The sequence below is a fragment of the Cnephaeus nilssonii genome (assembly GCF_951640355.1).
Source record: "Cnephaeus nilssonii genome assembly, chromosome: 11".
Classification (NCBI taxonomy): Eukaryota; Metazoa; Chordata; class Mammalia; order Chiroptera; family Vespertilionidae; genus Cnephaeus; species Cnephaeus nilssonii.
This window is the reverse complement of record NC_137082.1, coordinates 67,822,796-67,847,505: the sequence shown is the minus strand read 5'-3', so window position 1 is coordinate 67,847,505 and position 24,710 is coordinate 67,822,796. Positions and strand designations below refer to the sequence as shown.

Sequence of the window (24,710 nt, the reverse complement as noted above, 5' to 3'; positions counted from 1 at the left end):
AGTGTGAGTGGCCCTGTGATGGAAGGCCGTCCTGTCCAGGGTGGGTCCCGCCTTGCACCCTGAGCTGCCAGGATTGGCTCCAGCCACCTTCACCCCTGAACGGGAATAAGTGGGTTGGAAAAGAATCCTCTTATTTGTTTATATTTGTCTTTCTTAAATCTATGTATTGCTCATATTTATCTCAATGTTTAATATTAGAAGTGTTTGGGGTCTTTTATTTACAAGTTTGGTGATGTTTTTGTGACCAGAAATATGCCATAGAAACTTAACTCTTGTTTCTTTCCATTAGCCTGTGGTCTCATTGGTTTCATTATGCATGGTTTCATTATTTTGCTTAAAGTCACAGTCTTCAGCTCTCTCCTTATCTAGAATTCATCACATGGCTGCACCGGCCACAAGGGAAACCAGGAAATGTAGTGCTTATTCTAATTAGCTATGTGTCCAGCTTAAAAGCAGAGATTCTATTAATGTGAAAGAGAAGGGGTGAGTGGGTACGGGGAGACCCCTAGCAGGGCCTTCCACCATCACCTTTAAGAGAGGATGTTTGCTCTGCCTGCCCTTGCCTTCCCCAGCCCTCAATGCCCACTCCACCAGCCACACAGAAGCAAGAAGTCAGTCCAAGATGAGTCCATTTACAAAACGCTCCCGAGACCACATTCTGTGGCACAAGATTTCTGGGGCCACGTGCCCTCTTCCTCCTGGGTCCTCTCTGGCATGGGATGGCTCTCTCACCCAGGCGCTCTGTGACGGCCCTCAGCAAACTGCAGTTTGTGCAGCTGTCCGTTCTTCAGACGCCCCTGGGTCACAACATGAAAACAAAGGAGAGGCTGTTTTGGACAAAGAATACCAAAGGATAGGATGGTGGTCTGTTTGCTTCCAAACCTGCCCTAAGGCGTCATTTGACACAAAGGGGGAAAAAAAAAAAAACCACAAAATCAAGTGAGAAAAGGAGGCATCCAGGAGACTTCCTAAGGCAGGTGTGTTCCTAAATTTTGGCAGATAGGATTGCCATGGTAACCAGGACCCCATGACCTTGAATGGAATAGGCTGGCCTAAAGCTCTGCCAGACGTGTCTGGACAGGCCATTGAGGATAGAATGGGATTGCAGCATGTCGCACTGCTGTGGACAATTCTGTGGTTTCTGAGCCTTAGACAGTAGTGGAGAGCAGGAGATAATGCCCAGGTGTGGCCATGTTTCTGGTTCTTTCTCTTTACCTGGCTAATTTCTGCTCATCCTTCAGAAATAGTTTAGATGTCATTTCCTCTAGGAAGCCTCCCCTAGCCCCGCCCCCTCCCCACTTGGCATTATGGAACCCTTCCCTGCACCCCCCAAGTTCCCAGTGAAAGCACTCACTGGCAGCTTACTGCTCCACTACCTCCCAGTGCCCAGCACATAGCCTCCTCATCCCCACACTTGGTTAGAGTTTATCTTGTAGATTTGACCTTGGAACCATTTCAATATTTTATCCTATATAATAAAAGGCTAATATGCAAATTGACCAAAGATGGAACAACCGGTCGCTATGATGGGCACTGACCACCAGGGGGCAGACGCTCAATGCAGGAGCTGCCCCCTGGTGGTCAGAGCACTCCCGCAGGGGGAGCACCGCTCAGCCAGAAGCCAGGCTCATGGCTGGCTAGTGCAGCGGTGGTGGCGGGAGCCTCCCCGCCTCTGCGGCAGTCAGACATCCCCCAAGGGCTCCCAGACTGCGAGAGGGCGCAGGCCAGGCTGAGGGACACACCCCCACACACACTGAGTGCACAAATGTCGTTCACCGGGCCTCTAGTATCATTATAAAGCACATTTGAAAAAGTAATTCCACAAATTTGATAGTGAACTATTATGAACCTAATTGTATAGGGGTGAGAAAAAGTAGGTTTACATTTGTTTACAGTAGGTTTATAGTAGGTTTATTTATTAATTATTATTTATTTATATTACTTTCATAAGAAACTCTAAACCTACTTTTCTCCACCCCCTATATATTGAGTTGGTGACATAACTATACAGAAAGAAGGCTTTATTTACCCATATTTTTATCTTTTTCCTTTTCTTTTTCTTTCTTCCTGATGCTTCAAGACTCCTTTTGTTTTTAAACCTCCTGTTTCAAGAACTTCCTATGCCCATTCTTTCAGGGTAGATTTGCTGTGACAGGTTCTTAGTCTCCCATCATCTGAGAATGTCTTGATTTTATTCCTGAAAGATATGCCCTCTGGATATAAAATTCTGGGTTGACATACTTGGAAAATATTGTGCCACTTCCTCTGGCCAATAGAAATTGACAAGCTTATTTTAAAATTAACATGTGAATGCCAAATTTATACATAGATGCCAAAACAATCTTGAAAAATAAGAACAGGATTGGAGAACTTACACAACCTGATTTCAAAACTTACTGTAGCCCTAGCTGGTTTAGCTCAGTGGATACAGCGTCGGCCTGCGGACTGAAAGGTCCCAGGTTTGATTCCGGCCCAAGGCATATGTCTGGGTTGCAGGCTCGATCCCCAGTAGGGGGCATGCAGGAGGCAGCTGATCAATGATTCTCTGTCATTACTGATGTTTCTATCTCTCTTTCCCTCTCCCTTCCTCTCTAAAATCAATAAAAAAATGTTTTTTAAAAAAACTTACTGTAAAGCTACAGTAATCAAGACAGGAAGGAATTGGTATAAGATAGATACATCAGTAGCACAGAAGAGAGAATCCAAAAATAAATTCTCACACTTACTGTCAATTAATTTTTGGCAAAGGATAAACTTTTTACGGTGGTGCTGGAACAACTGAATATCCATATGCATAATGGTTACTTTAGACCTTTACCTCATACCATACACAGAAATTAATTTGCATTAGATCATACCTAAGTTAGAGCTAAAACCATAAAATTTCTAGAAGGAAACATAGGAAAGAATTTTAATGACCTTGGGTTAGGCAGCAAAAGCAAGATCTATAGAAGAAAACATAGATAACTTAAAATTTTTGGTTTTTCAAACTGAACTACCAAGCAAAATAGAGACAGACTCATAGAGATCAAGCAGACAGCTAGGAGGTGGGGCAGAGGGGCAGAGGTTGTAGAAGTGGAGGGATTGGGCAAAACAGAAAAAAGAGAGAGCTCATGGACAAGGACAACAGTGTGGTGACTGAGGGGAATGGGTGGAGGTGGAAGAGGGCATAGAGAGGATAAATAGGGATGGGAGGATAAAATGTGTAATTTAAAAAAAGATTCATCTATTTTTTTTAATAAAAAACTTCTGTTTTTCAAAATACACCATTAAGAAAGTGAAAAGACAAGCTACAAACTGGGAGATAATATTTTCAAATCGTATATCTGATAAAGAACTTATATCCAGTATATACAGGGTGTCCCAAAAACATGTATACATACTTTAACAACTGATAGTTCAATTGATGTTTCTTTCTTTTCAGCCAGACTAAACTTTGAACAAAGGAAATTCATCCTAAAATGCTACTGGAAGTTTGAAAACCCAGTTGAAGTACATTTGGGGAAAATGTATACACACTTTAACAGCTGATAACTCAGTTTTCACTCCCTTTCAGATTTAGCTGATTGAAATAATGGGTGAAGTAAGTTTTAAACAAAGAAAATTTATCCACTAGACTTTTTTATGGGGATACATAAAAGATAAAGTTTATAGTACAGAACCAGCAACAGTTGACAAATTGAGGGCACACAAATACCAAACAAAATTATTCTTAATGTTTGCGATTCTATTGCATGTTATCAGCAGCGCCTAGACCAGAATGGTCATTGGTTTTAAAAGCAGGTGCTGATAAAAAAAAAAAAGTATTCATTTCTGTAGATTCTTTTAAATTTTTAAATGAACCATATGTTAATAAACACTGACTTTATAATCATTCAAAGTATATATACATTTTGGGGAGAATAATATATGTATACATGTTACATATATTTATAATATATATATATGGAATTCTTACAGCTCAGTAATGAGAATAAACCTAACTTTTTTAATGGGCAAAAGATTTGAATAGATCTTTATCAAAGAAGGTATACGCATGGCTCATAAACATAAAAAAATGCCCTACATAGTTAGTCATTAGAGAAATGCTACTTAAAACCACAGCGAGTTACCACTATATACCTACTAGAAAAGCTATAATAAAAAAGACTGAAAAAGGAAGTGCTGGAGAGACTGGAAGGTAAAATGGCACAGCCACTTTGGAAGACAGTTTGGCCCTTTCTTAAAAAGTGAAACAGACTCATCACATGACTTCACAGTGCTACTCTTAAGGATTTGTCCCGGAGAAATGAAAACGTATATACACACAAGGACGTGTATGCAAATGTTTATAGCAGCATTTTCCATAATAGCCAAAAACTAGATGTGGTGTTTCCATACCGTGGAATGCTGTCCTATATAATAAAAGGCTAATATGCAAATTGTCCCCTCGACCGGGAGTTCAACTAGGAGTTCGACCAAGGGGTGGGGCCAGCCCACCAACTGCCTGCGGCCCCTCCCTCCCGCCAGCCCCACCCCTGATCAGCCCCCCACCCCGATCAGGGGCGGGGCCAGCCAGCCAACCACCTGCACCCCCTCCCCCTAGGCTGCCTGGCCGGATCTGTGAGATCAGAGCTGGCCAGCTGGACCCCACCTATGCATGAATTCATGAACCAGGTCTCTAGTTCAGCAATAAGAAGGAATGAACTTCTGATATACATTAAGGCATGGACAAACTTCTAAAGCATCAGCTAAGGAAAGAGGCCAGATACAACAAGCACATGTGTATGGTCCCATTTCTGTGAAATTTCTAGAAAATCAAAACTCTAGTATCAACAATAGATTAGTGACTGAGGATGGAGAAGGGAAATAGGCACTGAAAATAGGCACAAGGGAACTTTGGAGTGATGGAAATGTTTTAAAACTGCATCGTGCTGACTTTAAAAATCATTCAACTGATACCTCAGATTGGGGAAATTTTACGGCATATAAATGATTTTTAAAAAAAAAAAACACACAAAACTGCAGCATTATTTGCAATAGCAAAAATGTGGAAGCAACCCAAGTGTCCATCAGTGGATGAAAGGATAAACAAGATGTGGTCTAGACATACAATGGAATATTGTTTAGCCTTAAAAAGAAGGAAATGCTAACAAGTACCATAGCATGGCTCAAACTTACAGAGGTTATGCTAAATGAAATAAGTCAGTCACAGAAGGACAAACACTGCATGATACCACTTATAAGAGGTACGTAAAGTAGTCAAATTCATAAAGACGGAGTAGAAAAGTAGGTGCCAGTGACTGAGGGGAGGGTACATTGGGGAGTGTTTCCTGGGTAAATAGTTCCAGTTTCACAAGATGAAAAAAGTTCTGGGAATGGATGGTGGCAATAGTTGCACAACCATATGAATGTACTGAATACCACTGAACTGTACACTTAAAAATAGAAGGGTAAATTGTATGTACATGTTCCACACAATTTTTTTTAAAAAATAAATCATTTTTAAAGCTTCGTCTCATTTCTTTATCACCCAATCTTTTGATGAGGTATTATGTATTTTATTCATTGATTGAGAGAACTGGGGTTCAGAGAGATTTGGGAACTTGCCAAGGTCACAGGTTCCATCTTCCCAACATGTTGGACTTCGAAGACTGCACCTTTCTGCAGCATCCTCCTCCGTGTCCCCCTCTGACTGTAAGAAACCTCATCTGCGCCCTGTTCCTTTTTCCCGCAGGCACGGCAGGGATCTATCAAGGAGCGAATGGACTGACCAGCGCAGCAGGTTTCGGAAGTGTGCACCAGGTACACCCACCAGTTGTCGTCTCGGTTCTTTCCTTTAAAAGTCCCCTTAAATCAGGGCACCCAGAATGCCTTCTCCTGCCCCTGACCCCCACCAGAAATCCCAGTCTCTTCTTCCCTGGGTTTGGATGCCACAGGGGAGACTGTAAATGGCCATTGGAAAGATACAGGGTAGAGGCAGAGAAATTGGATGAGAGAGGCGGTATTCTATATTACATACTGACCTGAGCCAAAGACACCCCTTGACTGTTGAATCTAGAATGCAGGAATGCAAGGTGTCTGCTCTTTCACAGACCATGGGCTTCTCAAGGGTGAAAGCATCCGAGTGTGGAGTGCCCGGCACACAGTGGGGGCTTTATAAATGTTAGCTGAAATCGAACTAAGTCAATACTTTAAAGATGAATGCTGGCTTGTAGTTTGATTCCCGTGGTTTCACTTTAGAGAGTGCATTCAGAATTGACCTGCCCAGGGTGTACGGGAACACTGTGTTATCTGGGCACCTTTGCTCTGTCTAAACTTATTTCAAAACAAAAGATTAAGCCCTGGCCTGTTTGGCTCAGTGGATAGAGTGTTGGCCTGTGGACTGAGGGGTCCCAGGTTCAATTCCACCTACTTCATTTGCAGGCTCGATCTGGGCCGCGTGCGGAGGCAACCAATAGATGTGTCTCTCTCACAGTGATGTTTCTCTCTGTCTGTCTCTCCCACCCTCTCTAAAAATCAATGGAAAAATTATCCTCAGGTGAGAATTAACAACAACAACAACAAAAGATTAACATGCTTTCAGGCTAGTGTTAAAACTACCTGAGGTAGAGGGCCTTTCAGAATATTTAACATATTTAAATATGGGGAATATACTATTTCTCCAGTGAGCTGAAGAATATAAATGACTTCACCCTTGGAATATGCGAAAATTAGTTCACATATTTTTGTATTATTTGCAGTTTAATATATACGTAGATAAAATACTTGTAAATAAAAGAGTAGTTTTTAAGGCACAGTTCTTTATTCTGAGTATTAGTTTATTTCACCATGGGAGCTTGTCAAAAATGCAGATCCCTAAATGCCATCCCCAGAAATTCTGAATCAGTAGGTCTGTGAGGGGCCCAAGAAGCTGAATGTCCCACCGATTCCTTGCAAGGTTGAGAAGCACTGGTTTCTGGTGATGAAGCAGAAGGTTTGAAACAACGGCTACTATGGGAGAGTTGGGAGGTCTGGTTGGCTTGAGCAGAGCTTGGTAAAAGAGGATTGGCACTCTTTGATTTGCTCTCCAAGACTCCCTCACAGAAGTTTCTGGGTCCCTAATGCCATGTAGGTATCTGCACCCCTTATGAACCTAAAATGCCACCTAGTCTCCTGGGTATGTGGATGTGCAGTCTTTATTACTCATTCATTTGTTCTTTACTATCCAGTATTTATTGAGAGCCTGAATGCACCCATCACTGTCCTGGGCGCAGGGCACACAGCAGTGAGCAAAACAGATGCTGCCAGGCCACACCCATGTCCCTCAGGGTGCACCTGCTGACCTCCAGCTGCCAATCTCTGCATTCCTGGGCTGTCTTTTAGAACCAGTGCAGGGGGCAGGCAGGAAGAGCCAGGGAACTGATGTCCCCTGGGAGCAGCTCTCAAAGACTGGCTGCAATTGGCGTATGAACAGCCCAGCTCCCTTGCTCCTTGGAGAGATCCTTTGAGATCATGTATTTTCTATCATCCCAGCATTTCCCTGGGAGAATTCACTCCAGTCCCCACCTAAAGCCCCTGGATTGGCTGCTTTCTCCTCTTCCCTTCACTACCTCACTTCCCCACTCCCCAACTGGTAATCTCTTTCATCCCATCCTTCTCTTGGGGTCTGACTCTGGGGCAAGTCCCTGCCCTCATAGAGCATTTATTCTGATGGGAGACAAAGAGAGTAGACCCATCCCACAAGGCCCCTCGCCTTCATCAGCCTGTGACCGGGCCTACTACAGGGCCAAGACCAGACCCCCTTCCTCACTCCCCACCTGTATGTTTCCCTTTCCAGGACTATCCTGCCTACCCTGGCTTCCCTCAGAGCCAATACTCCCAGTATTACAGCTCATCCTACAACCCTCCTTACGTCCCAGCCAGCAGCATCTGCCCTTCCCCCATCTCCACGTCCACCTACGTCCTCCAGGAGGCATCACACAACGTCCCCAACCAGAGTTCTGAATCGCTTCCAGGTATGTACAGTCACTGTCTTGTGGTCATTCATGGCTGTGGTCTGAACTCTTACAAGAAGGAGGGACTGGATGTAAGTCTCAGTTGTAATGAACTGGTCACCCAAGGGCTAAATCTAATCTTCAGATATATTTTGTTGGCGTGTGTGTGTGTGTGTGTGTGTGTGTGTGTGTGTGTGTGTGTGTGTTTAATTGCACCCATATTTAAAAGTCAGAAATTTTTACCTAAAAATCCTAATTTCAACCTATGGAACCCACCTAGATGATGAGCAACACTTGGGAGAGTCCATATCTTGGCCCTTTGGTGATGCATATCCCTGTGCAACTAACTCATCAGCCTGTGGATTCATTTGTTCTACAGATCTTCTACACACATGTCTTCTCTTTTATGAGATGGTTGGGGCTTATCAACATTAAATGACTGACAGTAATAAATTATAACATCCAAATGGAAAGAAATATCATTGAGTTTTGGTTTTGGTATTTTTTGTGTGTTTTTTGTTTGTTTGTTTGTTTTTGTCTGAAACCTGCTGATGTTATGGAGCTCTGTAGGGCTAAGCTAGCATGATGGTGCGTGGACATTCGTTCAATAAATATTAATTGGTTGATGGTTAGAAAAAGAACACCCCTTTGTTTCCTGGGGTTCTTTGTGCAATTGTTGCTTTTAGCCCTTGTATTTTTCCTCCCTGAGGGTGAATTAGATGTCCTTGGGTTGGCGATACATGGAGACAATATGGCCAAGCATTTTTAAATCAACTTTTGAGGAAATTTAGGGCTTGAGCATTGATTTTGGTCATTGTGATCTCATTACTGAATATTTAATGAATGCATCGTATCTATTTAGCAATTTCCAAAATGCTTCCTTTGAAGGGTATGAAATTTAACAAACTTTTTTTGTTCATAATCTTGAAGTATCTTGGACCATCCTGCTTTTCAGAATGTGGCCTCCCCAAACCGGCTTCAGAAAGGAAATATAATCAGGAAAACTCCAAGCAGATTCCCCTTTCTATAATTTGATGGGGAACTGGATTCTACAGGCTTACTTCACAAGAATTTGGGTTAGGTGGGAAGGTCATTTTTGTTCCCCATCAGAAGGGAACATAAAGGCTCCTTGTGTCTCTTTGAAATTTTTCTTTATTGTTCTTCATTTATCCCTTGGTCTACAGTTCAATGATAAGTGGTTGAGATGGTTTTTACTGTGAGTCTAATAAGCGCACATAACATCTAGTGACATAAATAATTGTCAGCTACAACCGAGATCCCATCTCTTTTCCCCAGTGTTCATTATAAAGGAAGAGCATTCCGCATACACGTACACACACACACACACACACACACACACACACACACACCCAGGCACTCCACTTTCCCATAAAAACTCCACTTTTGAAATTATTCAGGATCTCCTTGAGTGGTTGGTTCCAAGCTCCAGAGGCTCGAGAGGTTTATGTATTACAGCTAGATCTCGCTCACTCGCGTGGCCTGATGCTCGTCTCCCCGCGCCCCCGCCCCCCGCCACCGCGGCCCCCAGCCCCGCTGCAGTGCACTCTGCATGGACATGCACTAACAGTCATATGAAGCCCCAACAATTTGCAGATGATTGCAGGGCAATTTGCTGATGTAAAAGGGCAAAACCTGAACATCTGACGTTACTCGAGAGAAAAGACAAATCAGTAGTGTGGCTTCAGAACTTTTTTTTCTTTTAAAATTTTTAAGTATGATATAAATTATCTAAAAAGAAGTGGGAGGATTTTTTTAAACTTCTTAGGTCATTTCCTCTAGTCAATAGGAGAAAAGTTTTTTTAAATCTCCGAAGAAGAAGAAACTTGGAAGCTCCTCCGTGCAGTTTGGCAACCTCTAACAACATTACAAATGTGTGTACTCTTTAACCCAATTTTTCTACTTGTAGAAATTTATTTTAAAGATAAATTCCCACATAGGTCCAAAGACTTAAGTGAAAAGGTTATTTATTGCAGCAGCATAATAGCAAAAGACTGGAAATGACATTAACAGGAGTCTGGTTAAATAGTTTATGGTGCATCTACGAGTCACATACTATACATCTCTTAAAAAGAGTAAACTAGAGCCCTGGCTGGTATGGCTCACTCAGTTGATTGAGCTTTGTCCTATGCACTGAAAAGTTGCTGGTTCAATTCCCAGTCAGGGCACATACCCAATTTGTGGGCTCAATTCCCAGTAGGGGGCATGCAGGAGGCAGCCTATGGATGTTCCACTCTCACATTGATGTTTCTCTCTCTCTCCTTCTCCCTTTCTCTCCTTCTCCTTTCCTCTCTCTCTCTAAAAATAAATTTAAAAAAAAATTTAAGAGTAAGCTAATAAAATAAAAATAAAGAAATAAAGAAAGAATATTTTTTAAAAAGAGTAAGCTAGATATATCTACACTAACATGAATCTCTCTGAGTGATTATGAGAGTTGGAAAAAAGCAAAGTGCAGAACTATGTGTATAATAAGATCCTGGGTTTTTTTTTTAAGTATAGTTTAATACCCATATTTGCATAGGAAATTTCTGGAAGGATTCAAAGGCAACAGTTAACATTTTCTCTGGGGAGGGAATTAGAGGAAAGAAGAGACTAGTTGTTACAGACAGTCTGTAGTCCACTCCATTCAACAACAGCAAAAGACTTTTTTTTAAGTACACATGAGACATTTACCAACATAGACATATTCTGGGCTTTAAATCAAGTTTCATTACATTTAAAAGGATACGAGTCATATAAATAATGTTCTCTGAAAACAGTAGAATTAAATTAGAAATAAATAACTGACATGTTTTTGGAAAATTCCCAAATATTTGGAAGGTAAATAACACACTTTTAATAACCCATGTGTGGTGGTTAATTTTGTGTCAACTTGGCTGGGCTAAGGGATGCCCAGTCACAGGTAAAATGTTATTTCTGGGTGTGTCTGTGAGGGTGTCTCCAGAAGAGATGAGCATGTGAATCAGTAGACTGAATAAAAAACATGCTCTCACCCATGTAGGTGGGCCTCATCTAACACCCACTGAGGACCCATGAGAGCACAAAGGCAGAGGAAGGGCCGTCTCTCTCACTTCCTGAGGTGGTTCGTCCATCTTTCCCGGACCTCAGACATTAGGGCTCTAGGTTTTCTGGCCTTTGGACTCCAGAACTGACATCAGGGATCTCCCGAGTCTCAAGTCGCCAGCCGCAGACTGGGAGTTCCACCATCAGCTCCCCTGGTTCTCAGGCATTTGAACTCAGACTGTGTGAATCCATTTGTTTAAAACTCCAGCAAATGCAAACTAATTTACACTGAAAGAAAGCAGATCAGTTGTTGCCTGGGCAGAGAGGAAGAAGAGATTACAAAGGAATTATAAGGAAACTCTTGGAAGTGCTGGATTTGTTCATTATCTTGACTGTGGTGTTTGTTTTATAGATTTATATGTATGTCAAAAGTTATCAAATTGTGCACTCTAAATATCTGTGATTTGTTGTATGTCCATTATATCTCAATAAAGCTGTTAAACAAGTAAAAAAACATAAAAAGGGAGAAATACAAAGAGTAGAATGACTCCAAGAAAGGTTTACATCCATTGCTCTAGCCTGTGTACCTGACTGTGACCTTGAACTTTGACCCTTCATTCTCAAGAATGTATAATGTGTGGGAAAGGACTGCTTATTTTGGCACCTCTAATAAGTTGGCTTTACATATACCTTATTTAGACATTTCTAGGTAGGTAATAACATTAGCTTAATAATATTTGCTTGGATTTTAATGGTGTCTACAGATGTTTTCTAAGCTCCCATTCTCAGAACTACAAGTCAATGAGGATAAACCTTATTTACTTGACTCTTAAGCATCTGTGAATATGTTTACTGCCTGTTCCTTGTGGTCCAGAAGAAAGTCTTTGCTAGATGGATGTTTGGGAACCTCTGATGCTGTATCCTGAAAATGATGGGGAGTTGGAGACAGCCCAGCAGTCCCAACAACTCAAAATCACGTCTCTTCTTACCATGTTCTTAGTCTGCTAAGAAGTTTTGTAAATATTAAATAAACAAAGTTCAGTCCTTAGGGTTTTGGAGGGAAATAATCCTTTCAGGGTAGGAAAAAACTCAGTCCATTGCCAAGTATTTTAGACAAAAGCATTTCCCCCTGATGACCCAAGCCCTGGCGATTATGGAGGAGAGGTGGAGTCTATATTTGGGAGCTAAACAAGCAGCTGGACAGTGAGAAAGTGGGATGGGATGTCCTCTCAGGTTCCATGCTGGTCTACAGTTCTGTCACTCTAGTGACAAGGGCAGGCCCATGTTTTAGCTCCGGCTCTACCATTGATTTGCAGGGTAACCACAGACTTCATCATCTCACTAAGCCTTAGTTCCCTCATTAGTTAAATAAAGATAATCAAGTATAATTTTTAAAACCATGTATTTAAAATTTACGTGCTTAGCCCAGCCAGTGCAGTGGTTGAGCTTGACCCATGAACCAGGAGGTCATGGTTTGATTCTGGTCAGGGCACATGCCCAGTAGGGGTTGTACAGGAGGCAGCCAATCAGTGATTTTCTATCATTATTGATGTTTCTCTCTCCCTTCCTCTCTCTGAAATCAATAAAAACATATTTTTTAAGAAAACGTATGTGCTTAAAACAACAATACAACTTGGGTGCTGACGTTGGGACCTGAGTCCCAGGAGGGTGCTGCTCACTTGTTCGGGGTCCTTAGACAATTGCCCAAGGGCATGTGTGTGGCAGCCTCTCAACACCCCATATGGATGAGAAGCAGCCAGTGCCCCCCTCTGTCCTGCACCTTCTGACTGATCCTTGCATGCATGTGGGTTGAGTTGAGCATCTAATTGCCAGCCCTGTGTTGGATGTATATAATCTCATTTAATTCTCAAATGGACAAGTCTCTCAACAAGTAAAGCTTAAAAGGAGCAAGCTGCACAGGGACAGGAACATAGAGAATTCTCCAACACCCCCATCAGTCCCAAGGGAGGGGGGTCTCTTAATGGTAGAAGAATTTGAGGCCCAGCCACATATAAATATTTCTTTTCTTCCTCTATTAGTGTATTTGTTCCCCCAGTGGCCTCACCCTCACTTTACTGAGATCCTTGTTCAGATGCCTGCTTATCCACAAGGCATTCCCTGACTAGCCCCGTATAAATTAGTCACGCCCAGCACTCCCTGTTCCCCATGCACTTTATTCATTCTCTATAAGGCATGTCCCCACCTGGCACATTATATATTTACTTGTTTGTCTAATGTCTCTCCTCTCTCTAGAATTTAGGTGCTATGGGCATCCGTGCCTGAAACTATGTCTACTCAGTAAATGTTTGTTGGCCGAATGAATGAGTATGCATGGGCAATTTAAGAGCCTGACAGGAGTGATTTTGATTCTACATGATCTCTTCCTTCGATGCTGCCTTTGGGACCCACCACTTTGGCGTTAGACAGTTCTGATGTGATATTTCCTGGGAGGAGACTCTCAGCAAAGCTTCCCTTTCCTCCACCAGGTGAATATAACACGCACAATGGACCTTCCACGCCAGCCAAAGAGGGAGACACAGACAGGCCACACCGGGCCTCCGACGGGAAGCTCCGAGGCCGTTCTAAGCGGAGCAGTGACCCCTCCCCAGCAGGGGACAACGAGATCGAGGTAACTCCAACTGCCTCTGACTTGGTGGATGTAATCTCCATCTGTGGCCTGAACAGAAGGGCAGGGGACAGAGTTCTGTCCAAGTACATGGAGGAGAATGGCCACTTGCATTCACAAAGCGCAGTTACAGAGAAAAGAGCCCTTGAAGGAAAAGTGGGGAAGAATTAGGCTGGCCATAGGGAAACACTATTGACTGACGGGCTAGTAAAGAACAGTGTGGTTCTCAAGCATAAGCAGCAGCAGAATCCTCAGGGACTAAGGAAAACCCAGTCTGCTGGGCCCCACCCCCAATTCAGTAGATCTGGGGCAGGGCCTGAGAATTTGCATATCTAACAAGTTCCCAGATGCTGCTGATGCTGCTGGGTTGGGGACCACACTCTGGGAGCCCCTGATACACAGGACAATGGGCATTGGACCTTCCCCGCTGGGTCCGAGTGGTTCTTAACCCTGGCTACACATTAGAATCACCTGGCGTGCTTTTAAAATATAGATGCCCAGGCCCCACCCCAGAGTAATTAAATAGACATTGCAGGGAGTTCTGAAAGCTCCCCTAGTGGTTCCAATATGGCCTAGATATTTATCTGCCTGGAGACAGGAGGCTGGCTCAGATGAGCACACATGGTTCCTATGATTCTGAGTTTCTCAGACAGTGGTTCTCAGCCTGGGCTGCACCTTGGAATCTCCTGGGAGCTTTGAGAAATCTTCGTTCTCAAGCTGGACCCAAGATCGACTAAATCAGACTCCCTGAGGATGGGACCCAGGAATCAGGATTTTAAGCTATCCAGGTTATTCTTTCATATGCCCCAGGCTGAGAACGGCTGATGTAAGGGATGCACCAATCTTCATTGTAAGAAAGCAGGTGTAGGATTATTGGTCAGGCACTGACATTTTCAAAAAACAAAATAGAATAGCATGAGAGAGGAAGAAGGTACAGAGGCCAGATGAATGCAAAAAAAAAAACAGAGGCAACTGTTACCTGTCAAGGGAGAAAAATGAGCATGTGCAGTAGTTTGTACTTATTTGCAAAAAGCAGTCATTCGTTGGCTTGAGTGTGCCATAGGAATGTGTATAGTATTTCAAAGGCAGTGTCAGTGCCAAAAACTCAAATGCATCATCACATCCCTATTCCTTATCCTGTCCAATTCATGTAACAGCTACAAAGCTCAGCCCGCAAATTCAGATATGCTACGAAAGACCATGTTCATCATTTCTTTAAGATCAAGGTAATTTTGACCCTGAGTCCCCATCCCATCTGGGTGAGTAGGAAATACCGTCTTATTATTGGGGCCCCTCTCCTCCCAGAATTGTATGAGAGTTTCGGGGTTTAAGTGGTCTCAGGAAACAGAAGAAGAGCTTCTAATGTCCAGTGTGGCTTGGTCACTGCCACCCTCCTCACGGTCAGTGCCTGCTGTGGTCAGTGCAAGTCCACCACTCTCTGGGGTTTCCATTGCTGTACCTCAGGCATGGAAATCCTTGTTGAGGACAAGAACCTTGGACTATGAGCTACAATCCTTTGGTTGTAAGCAACAGAATCCAGTTCTGGTTACTTAAGCCAAAAGGATTTTACTGGGAGGAAGTCATGAAACCAGGGTTAGAAAGAACAGTCACAGGGAACCCTCGGGATGCCAGCCCCTGCTGGAGGCGAACCATTTGATTCTAGTGCCACGTCACTCCATGTTCCAATGCAAGGAGACAGCATCCCATGGGCCTGGCCTGGCTCTTATGCTTGCCTCCGATGGACAGTCCCGCCAAGACAGCACACAGTGGACAAAGAAGCAAACTGGTGCTCTTGTAAGGGGGGGTGCGCTGGGGGCCCAAATAACAGATGCTCACCGCCAGGGCATTTGATATTTACCCAGTATTCACTGGTAGGGCTGTACTAGTTGGCCAGTGTTCACTAGTAGGGCTGTGTTACTTAGCCAGTGTTCACTGGTAGGGCTGTAGTGGTTATTTACAACTGGTGTCTGTCCCAGTCTTCCTAGGTGTTAAGTATGTGGGACATGACGCGGAGATCATGCTTGTCCCCTACATTTGGTCAACCTCCAGCAGCCATCTCCTCTGAGAGCTGACCACCCTGGGGGCCTGCCACCTGGGACTGTTCTCAATCCAGGAGATTTTGTCCTTGTTTTTCCTCTAATTCTTAAAGACCCCCACCTTCCAAAATTGGGGAGACATTGCACAATCCCTTCAGCAAAAGGAAGAGGAAATGTTTTGACTCTAGGTTGTCCCTGCTTTATGCCCGCCCATATTCCTGAGGGTTTTCTACCAGCTTGAAGTTGCAGAGCTATAGAAATCACCCAGAGCAATCCATACTTTAGTATTTCAAAACAATATGCTTGTATGTTCAGTCAGCTAACATGGTTTCTGCTCTTGGTAGGGGATGGTGGGGTAAAAAGACATTTTTTTCATTAAACTAAGAGGGAGGTGGAGGTGGCATGGAAGTCGCGGATTGCAGGGTGATATTATTCTGGAAACATCTGCTTCTTGATTCCAAAGTAAGTACCACTGGGCAGGAACAGTTGAAAAGGTGTGAGCCGTGTTTCACTTCTGTGCTTCTTGTCACAGGGAGGGTTTGCACGATCGCACCTCCTAAGTCTTGGCAGTTTTGCTAATGACTGAAGCCCCTGAGACAGAAATTATGTACAGAAGTGGAAAGGAGGAAAATTCTGAGTGTGTATTAGTTTAAATTCCTCAACTTCAGGTGCCAGAAACCAACCTGAGCTAGCTTAAACGAAAAAGCAGAATTTATTTTAAGGGTACACAGATTCTCTTAGAACCCAGGGACAGGGTACAGTGGAGTATCAGCAAGACCTAGGACCACAGGTGGCCGGGCAAGGAACTGCATTTACACTTCTCTCCCCTGTGCCACACTGAAGGTGCCAGAAGCTCCAAGTAAGCACGTCTTTTGAGTGTCCCATGCCACAGGTTACTGGGCACAGCCCATTCTGCTTTTTTTTTTATTAATATGTTTTTATTGATTTTTAGAAGAAAGGAAGGAAGAGGGATAGAAAGGTAGAAGCATCGATGAGAGAGAAACATCATTGACCCGCTGCCTCCTGCATGCCCCCTACTGGGGATCGAGCCCGCAACCCAGGCATGTGCCTAACGGGAATAGAACCGGTGACCTCTTTGTTCCTGGGTTGATGCTCAACCACTGAGACACACCGGCCAGGCTCATTCAGCTTCTAACTGAAGCCAGGTCCTGCAAAAGTGTTGTCTTTCCATCTTTCACCTCTTTGTTCCTCTCTCTCTCTCTGCCTTCCCTGTCCTTCACATGTAGCCTCCAACAACCACCCAAAGATGATTAATTTCCTTCTAGGCCCTAATTTTAAGTTCCCAAGGCAAGGCCTCTGACTCAAATGGAGTTAGGGACCCGACCTAGACCAAACCCAGTGGGCTAGGGAATAGGGTTACCTGCAGAATGGCCCCCAGGAACTTGCCCACTAAGGATCTAGGCCTGGGGGATAGAGTGGAGGCTAGTGGGGGACAGGGACAGGCCTGCTTCAGAGGAGATATAGGTAAATTAATTGAGCCTGCATTAAATTTGAAAATATTTGCTGATTTTTTTTTAATTCTCTTACTAAAATGTCTAAGTTTAACCAACCTAGTTAGTTCAGATAAATTAGGACTTGGATATTTAAACCTCAGAAGCCCTCCTCAAAAACAGTGGTTTTTAAACATTTTTTTTTACTATGACCCAAAGTAAGAACTATACTTAATATCATGACCCAGCATTTACATACACATAACTATATAATGAGACCAAAAAAAAAAAAAAAACTCACAAAAATAATATGCAGGTCTGCAGTTTGAAAATCCCTGCACTAACTGACCTTTTTACTTCTAGATACCACCCTTCTCTTTATCCTTAAGGGCGTGGCAAATGCTAAGGAATAAATACAGCCACTGAACTCCAGAAAGGTTTTTAAGGTGGCTCGTTGACAATGGCATACTTAGCAGGTGCATTTGTCCCCCATTCTGACCTTGCCCAAGACTAGCTGTATCAGTGATCACTAGGCCTTTTGTTCTTAAAAATAATGGCCACCAGGAAAATTAGGACAACAGTATGAAAAATAAGGTCCAAGATAAATAAATATCAAGAAAGGTGAAAGAGAAAGGAAATGTTTAAAATTCTGATTGGTTTTCTTATAAAGATTCAAGATCTTGCATTCTTAAATTAAGAGGCAGAGCTATTGGGAAAGGAATACTCAAAGACAAACAACAAGTAAGTGTAAATTTTTAAATGTCAGCAAGAATCAGAAGTTTAATAGAAGAGTTGGAAGAGGAAGTTTAAGAAATCTACCAACAAAAAGGATAAAATTATAGAAAATACATTTTTAAAGATAAGCAGCATCAACTCAGGATGTCTAATTTGACTATTGGAAATTCCAGAAAGAGATAACAGTGGAAAAGATGGAAGGAAATTATTTAAAGAAATAAGATCGGAAATATGAACTGTATGAATGAAAAAAAGACAACACCTAGATATATCTTTATGGAATTTTGAGGATACCAAGTATAAAGAAAAGGTCCTTAAAAAAAATTCTAAAGAGAAAAAAAGTAAAACCTACAAAGGAGTGAGGACCAATGAAACATCAGACTACTCATCAATCACACTGGACACCACAAGCTGAGGAATTCTTTCAAAGGACTAGAGGGCATTGTTTTCCTATTGGAATTCTGTACCCACAGGAACTGTAGAGCAAAATGAAGATATCACCAGATATGCAAGAATTCTGGAAAATTATTTTTCATGAACCCTTTCAGAAGAAGAAACTCAAAGATGTACTCAAGCACAACAAGGAAGAAAAGCAAGAAAGAGATTTGGGATCTAGGAAACAGCAGATTTGACCCAGAAATAACAGTCATGCTAGCTATGCAGCAAGCTAAAGATGATCCACACCATATTAGAGCATTCTGTCATGGAGGATGGACAACTTTGATACTGAGGGTATGGCTGAATTTGAGATTCTAATGAAGGCACATTAATGGAAATGAGAAAAAATTAAGGCAATTAATAAACTCTAGCAAAAAAACAAACCGTTTTATCTAACAGGTATGATTCCTATGTGAACAAACTGAGAGATGGCATCATTTTAATTGGATGGAGTGCAAAAAAGGAGACTGTGGCCTTGATGGTAAGAAGAGTCTTGGCTCTGGAGTTAGAACATTGGACCCATAGCGAATGAAGTGAAATGCTAGTACATTACTTGGCTTTGCAGTGAACAGTCTTCACAAGACGTGAGTGCTCTTTACTGGTTACCAACTTGTAAAAGCAACATATAGACGGAGCAGAGACGCCTGAAGTGTAGTTATTAAGCCACATGCACAAACCAGTTTATCCACACTGACAATGCTGAAGCAAGGCAAAAGCTGATTGAGAGGGGAGGAAGCAGGGGAAAGGCTAGGGACTCCAATATTCATATCTTCCTATTGGATTGGCGGTGTTAGCCAAGGAAGAATATCCAAAGCTGATGGAATGGAAAATAAGAGGCATTCATATGGGGAAAATAAACCCAAATCTTTCAGATTGCCAAGTCAAAAGATATTGTCTAAAGTTGGCACATCAGTTAAACAAAGATATAAGTATGTTATTTAGAGTTAACCAACAGAGTTGCTAAAAAGAGAAATGGTCAGAAGTAGTTGGACTTATGGTGAGCTGTGAATGTAAAATGCTAATATTTCATTTTGTCAAATGAGCTATATGATTTTTATTGCTATTTCTGGACTGAATTTTTCCTTTTTTGAGCTTTTATGTGGAAGGCAAGAATGGGCTTCTTGGTTCTGGCATTGACTGGGTTGAGAGGAGCCCAAAACTTGGCCATCAGCATGCTCTTTACACAGCTGAGGTTGGATGGGGACGTAAGGACGCATCAGTAGGTCGAATGTTTTATAACTTAAAGATAATGTTTTTCAAGACTTCTTTTTCCTCCAGGGAATTAATTCCTGCAGACATTAAGTCAGACGCAAGTGAGTCCATTTGTCTCCATTCTCTTCCTCTCTTTTTATCACAGCGTGTGTTCGTGTGGGACTTGGATGAGACAATAATTATTTTTCACTCCTTACTCACGGGGACTTTTGCATCCAGATACGGGAAGGTAAGAATCCATTTGTCTCTCATTTTTTCCAACATGACTTTGTGTGCAGCTGATTTGTCCAGGGAATTGTGGGGGCAGTTTATGAGGCAGCTTCTCTAACAAAAGCAGTCCCTTTGGGTCTGCCTGTGTTGGAGAAAGCCTATGGAATTTTCCCTTGACATGTGAAAATTTAATTAGCTTCCCCTTCTATTGTCTCCCATGCCTTTTCTTCCAACACATGAAGCATTCAACAGCCCACTTGATAAGATATAAGCTCATAGTTGTTGGCTACCTTCTTTCTAAGAGGGCCAGGATACGCTGCAGCCCAAACCAGTAATCCTAGCTTTAAATAAAATGAGGTGAAATCTTTTTCTTCTTCCCTGTTGTTTATCTTAGTGTTTCCAGCAGATGAATTTAATTTTCCTTCCGTTTTTCTGAGATGAGGGGGAGGCATTTTGTCAGCTCCAGCATGGAACTTAGCAACAGCTTTGCAAATGTATCCTTGACAAATTATGTTGGGGAACCATTCCCTTAGAATGCTGGGCAATTGCTATGGGCTGATTGGTGGTGAATGGAAGAAACATTGAAACCACCTGAAGAATGCAAAAATGGGCCCAATTGCTAACACCCAAACCCTGCTGATTCTTTGCATTCATCCTGTGGGCTTCCCAACAAACCACATGTGGATGCACCAGATGTCTGCCATCTCTACAGGGAGACGGGTGGGGGTGGAAGGGTGGAGCTTCCGAGGACTGGCGAGTTCCCATCTCATCCGGGGTGAACGACCTGTTGGCAGCTGCTTCCACGCCTGGGTAGGAACCATGAGACTCGCCAGCGCCTGGAAAATATTTCTGTTTCTGTTTAGAGACCAGGAATATGATTTGACATCACCTCATGGCTTTTCCAGCTGCTCGTGTTTTTTATGGGAGGTATAACAAGCTGGATGTGCAATTAGCAAGATAGATTTATCGTCTGCCATTATGTTGTAAAGAATATAAAAATGGTGTTGGTGGTGCAGAAATCTCTTATGGTTGTAGGAATGCCGTTAATATGTCTAGCAGTGCCTGCAGGAAATCCAGCATGCGTGTTTGGTCTATGCACAGGTGAGGTAAAGGAGGGCAGAGTCAAGAGCCGCAGAAAACACCCGAGTGGAGTTGGCCACCATTGCCAAGAGTGGGGCTGTTCCAAGGGGCTGCTGTAGTGAGTTGCTCTCCAGGTCTGGGTGTTCTATGGGTTTTCTACCCACCGTCACCCGGGTCAAGTCACCTTCCCTAAAAAGCATCCCTTCACTCTTCTTGCCCTTAGAGATAGCCCACTCTGAGGTTGTACACCTTGTGCAGCAATCGGTTCTCGGGAATTGTATAGGGCTTTGTCATCTTAAGGATGATTTTTGTGTCTGTGTCCCACCACCACTTCTTAAACCAAATTGTGGGCTCCCTCAAGACAGGGGCAAAGCCAAGAGCTGCTTTCAAAACCCCATGCCACCTGGTCCATGTGATTCCTCATTGTCAACCACCTCTCCAAGCCTAACACCTAATCCCAGCTACCTTCTCCTCCAGCTATCTGGTCTCCCAGCTCCCGCTCTTGCCCTTTACAGCCCCCACACAAGCCTGGTCCTATCACTCCCCCTACTGAAAAAAACCATCAGTGGGCTCCCCATTGACAAGCCCTAACCCCGGCCTTCAGGGCTCTTCAGGAGCTGGCTCTTGCCCTACTCTCTAGCCCCATCTCCTCCTACTCATCCTGAGTTGCTTTCTGTCCTTGAACCTGCCACGTTCTCGCCCCTATCTGCTGGACTTCTTCCAGAAACAGAGCCTCAGACAAATGAGTGTGGGTAGTTTATTGGGGGGTGGATTCCAAGAGACATCGCTGCAGAGGGAGGAAATGAGGCAGCCCATGTAGTGTGCATAAATAGTTACTATGGTAACTGGGGTTCAATTCCACTAGGAACCCTCAGAGTGGACCCACCCAAAGAATGAGGGTGCTGGGATATTTATCCACAGGTTCCCTTCTATCATGGGTTGAGGGCAAGGAAAGCCTTTGCATGTACAGGAATGGTGACAGCTGAGGGGACCTGGGAAAGAGGCACATTAGAAGCCTTTGCTATATCTATAAAGTTATTTTACAAGGTCAAATCTTATTTATCTTTTCAGTTCCTCCAAGAGGACTTTCCATCTAAATTGCATCTCTCCCCATAACTGTATTTTTCATTTATAATTATAATTCTATACTTAAGTGTCTTTATCCCTCCTAGGATATATGTACTGTGAGGGCACGGACCATGAACATTATTTTATCAACCCAACAAGTCAATGCATGATCCAGAATTGCTCAATAAATATTTGCTTCATGAATGAATCAGCGTGATTCTCTAGAATGAAAGCTGTGTGACGACAGGCACTCTTTCTCCTGTTTTGTTTGTTGCTCTATCCCCAGGGCATAGGACAGTGCCCCCCACATAGTGGGCATCAAATAAATATTTGTTGAATAAAGGAAGGAAGGAAGGAAAATAATATCAAAACAAAAGATTTCTAACTGATGGCTGCCAGCCAAATTCAGCCTGCAGACATTTTTAGTTTGGTCTCTAGAGTGCTTGGAAAAATGTGAATTTGTTGCCAACACTTAAAAATCAGGAGACTGCACAGACCAAAACAATCTAGATTTCTAGCTCTTCTTGAAAAATTAGAAAGTCTGTCTATCCTACATTCCCAAAGGCAGCTATCAGCAGGAGCAGAGTAGCAACTGCCTTATTATCAGGCTGTATTCTCTCCAGCCCATCCACAGCCCCAACCCGGCCTATTTAATTTGTTTATGGGGCCCTGCTGACCTCATTAGCATCTGAATTTCCTTCTTTTTTTTTAATGCCATATCATTTTTGAGTGAACATGTCTTTTTAAAAATATATATTTTTTATTGATTTCAGAGAGAAAGGTAGAGGGAGAGAGAGAGAAACATCAATGATGAGAGAGAATCATTGATTGGATGCCTCCTGCATGCCCCACACTGGGGATCAAGCCCGCAACCCGGGCATGTGCCCTTAACTGGAATAGAACCTGGGACCCTTCAGTCTGCAGGCCATCACTCTATCCACTGAGCCAAACCAGCTAGGGCTAGCATCTGAATTTCAACATTCATCCTAGAATTACAGAACCACAGAATGTCAGAGCTGGAAGGACCTAGGAGACCATCATGCCCAATTAGTCTTCATAGTACATAAAGAGAAACTGAGGCTCAGCGAAAGATCATCCAGGACAGAATAAGAGTCAGACTTCAGGCTCACATGCCTCCTTGTGCTCTCGGGATGTACAGGGAAAACTGAGGTGAGAAGCTATTGGAGCCCCCAGGTGTCCTGTGCCATCTTCATTACTCTTGTAGAATTCCCCCCTCCCTCCTCCATCTCTCTCTTAGGTGAGAAATGAGTATTTTTTATTTACTAAATCCAGCAACCCTGAGAGAGATTCAAAATAACTGTGGCTTAGACAAGATAGAAAATTCCCCTAGCCTAACAGGTGTAGCAGTTCAAGCTGGTAAGGCTGCTATAGGGCACCAGGGAACTTCTGTCTTACTCTCTGCCATCCCTAAGCATTGCCCTCCCTCATTGCCAAGATAAGACATAGCTCACTCTGTGTGTGGATTCTAAGCCAGTTAGAAAGGGGAAGAGGAAAAGGGAAGTTCACCCCTCTATCCTTCATTTTATTTTATTTTTTTTGTCCCTCTCTTTAAAGGCCAGACCCAGAAGTTACACTTATCATTTCCACTCACATCCCATTGGCTGGAATTTTATCACATGGCCACACCTAGCTGCAAGGGAGTCTGAGACGTGTAGTCTAGTCATATGCCCCATTAAAATTTAGAGGCTATTTTTCTCAGAGGGAGAAAGGAAGAATTGATATTGGAAGACAACTAGCAGTTTTCAGCACAAAGTACCATGTAATAAGAGGAAGAACAATGAAAGAAAAATATTGTGGAAAAATAAAATCAGTGCTGTTCAAAAGTTCTGTTCAATTGGATTTGTGGGTCTGAAGATCCAAAGAGAAGTCTGGACTATAAACTTGAAGGTCATAGAATTGTAGAAGATCTAGAGGAACAGGAGAGTGTGAGCCCCATTTTGCAGACAGGGTAACTGCGACACAGGGAGGTTATATAGTCAGGGTATTCATAACAGAGCTAAAACACTTGGCCTTGACTTTTGGCCCATAGCTCTTTCTCTTTGTGCTTTTCCAGTAGCTGCAGCCATGTGGAGCTTATTATTAATATCTAGTATTATCAACAGTAAAAATAAAATTTTAAAAATTAAAAGAAAAAACAATAACTATTATCAAGCATGACTCTCAGTGTGAAGAATGGAGTATTTAGGCTACAGTGGAAACTTATTGGATCACAAGAAATGAAAATTCCAGGGGTATATGGGATTCAGGTTGGGCTAGATCCAGGAGCTCAAGCAATATTCTCAGAGTTTAGTGTTTCTGCACCCCTCAGCCAACTTTCTTCATATAGTGGCTCCCTCTCAGCAATCCCAACTTAAAAAGGAGACCTTCTACTTCCCAAATTTCAGCACAACTCTCAGGCTCGAATCTCACTGCCCCAAACTGGGTCAAATGCCCAACCATTCACCAACCTCCGTGCCTCTGATTAGCAAGCCTAGATCAACAGCCCATTTCTGGCATGGAGAGAGTAGAGAATCAGGTCAGCTCCATCCCAACCAAATGAACTCTGTGAAAAGGAGTGGTCCCCCAAAAGAAACTGAAGTGCTCTTTCCAGAAGAGAGAGAAGACTATGGAGGTCCAGAATTGGCTCTGAAGTCGAAGACCCCTGTACATCCACGCCATTTGCCTGTGGCCATTGTGTTGAGCACTGTACAGGAAGCGGAAATCATATCAATTGTGGTCCCAGCCAAAGGGGTGGCTCACTGTTTACTTAGGGAAATCAGACCAACAGACCTAAAATGATTAAGGAATGATTCAAACCAGAATGTTTGAGTTTTAAAACAGAAACCGGGCTCTACTCCTGTTCCCAGTCAGAGCATGT

At 43.0% G+C, this 24,710-nt stretch overlaps 1 protein-coding gene across 3 annotated transcripts in view; it reads left to right on the top strand.

Annotated features, from left to right (window-relative positions):
* EYA2 (EYA transcriptional coactivator and phosphatase 2) overlaps positions 1 to 24,710 on the top strand; it is a gene marked incomplete at its 5' end in the record, with an annotated part of 144,635 nt that overhangs the window by 62,525 nt on the left and 57,400 nt on the right. For all 3 annotated transcript variants that reach the window (XM_079783315.1, XM_079783314.1, XM_079783313.1), the window contains 4 exons: positions 5,717 to 5,784; positions 7,799 to 7,976; positions 13,463 to 13,605; positions 19,620 to 19,703. In XM_079783315.1, the coding sequence (XP_079639441.1) occupies positions 5,717 to 5,784; positions 7,799 to 7,976; positions 13,463 to 13,605; positions 19,620 to 19,703 (473 nt within the window). The remainder of the gene's footprint in view (positions 1 to 5,716; positions 5,785 to 7,798; positions 7,977 to 13,462; positions 13,606 to 19,619; positions 19,704 to 24,710) is intronic.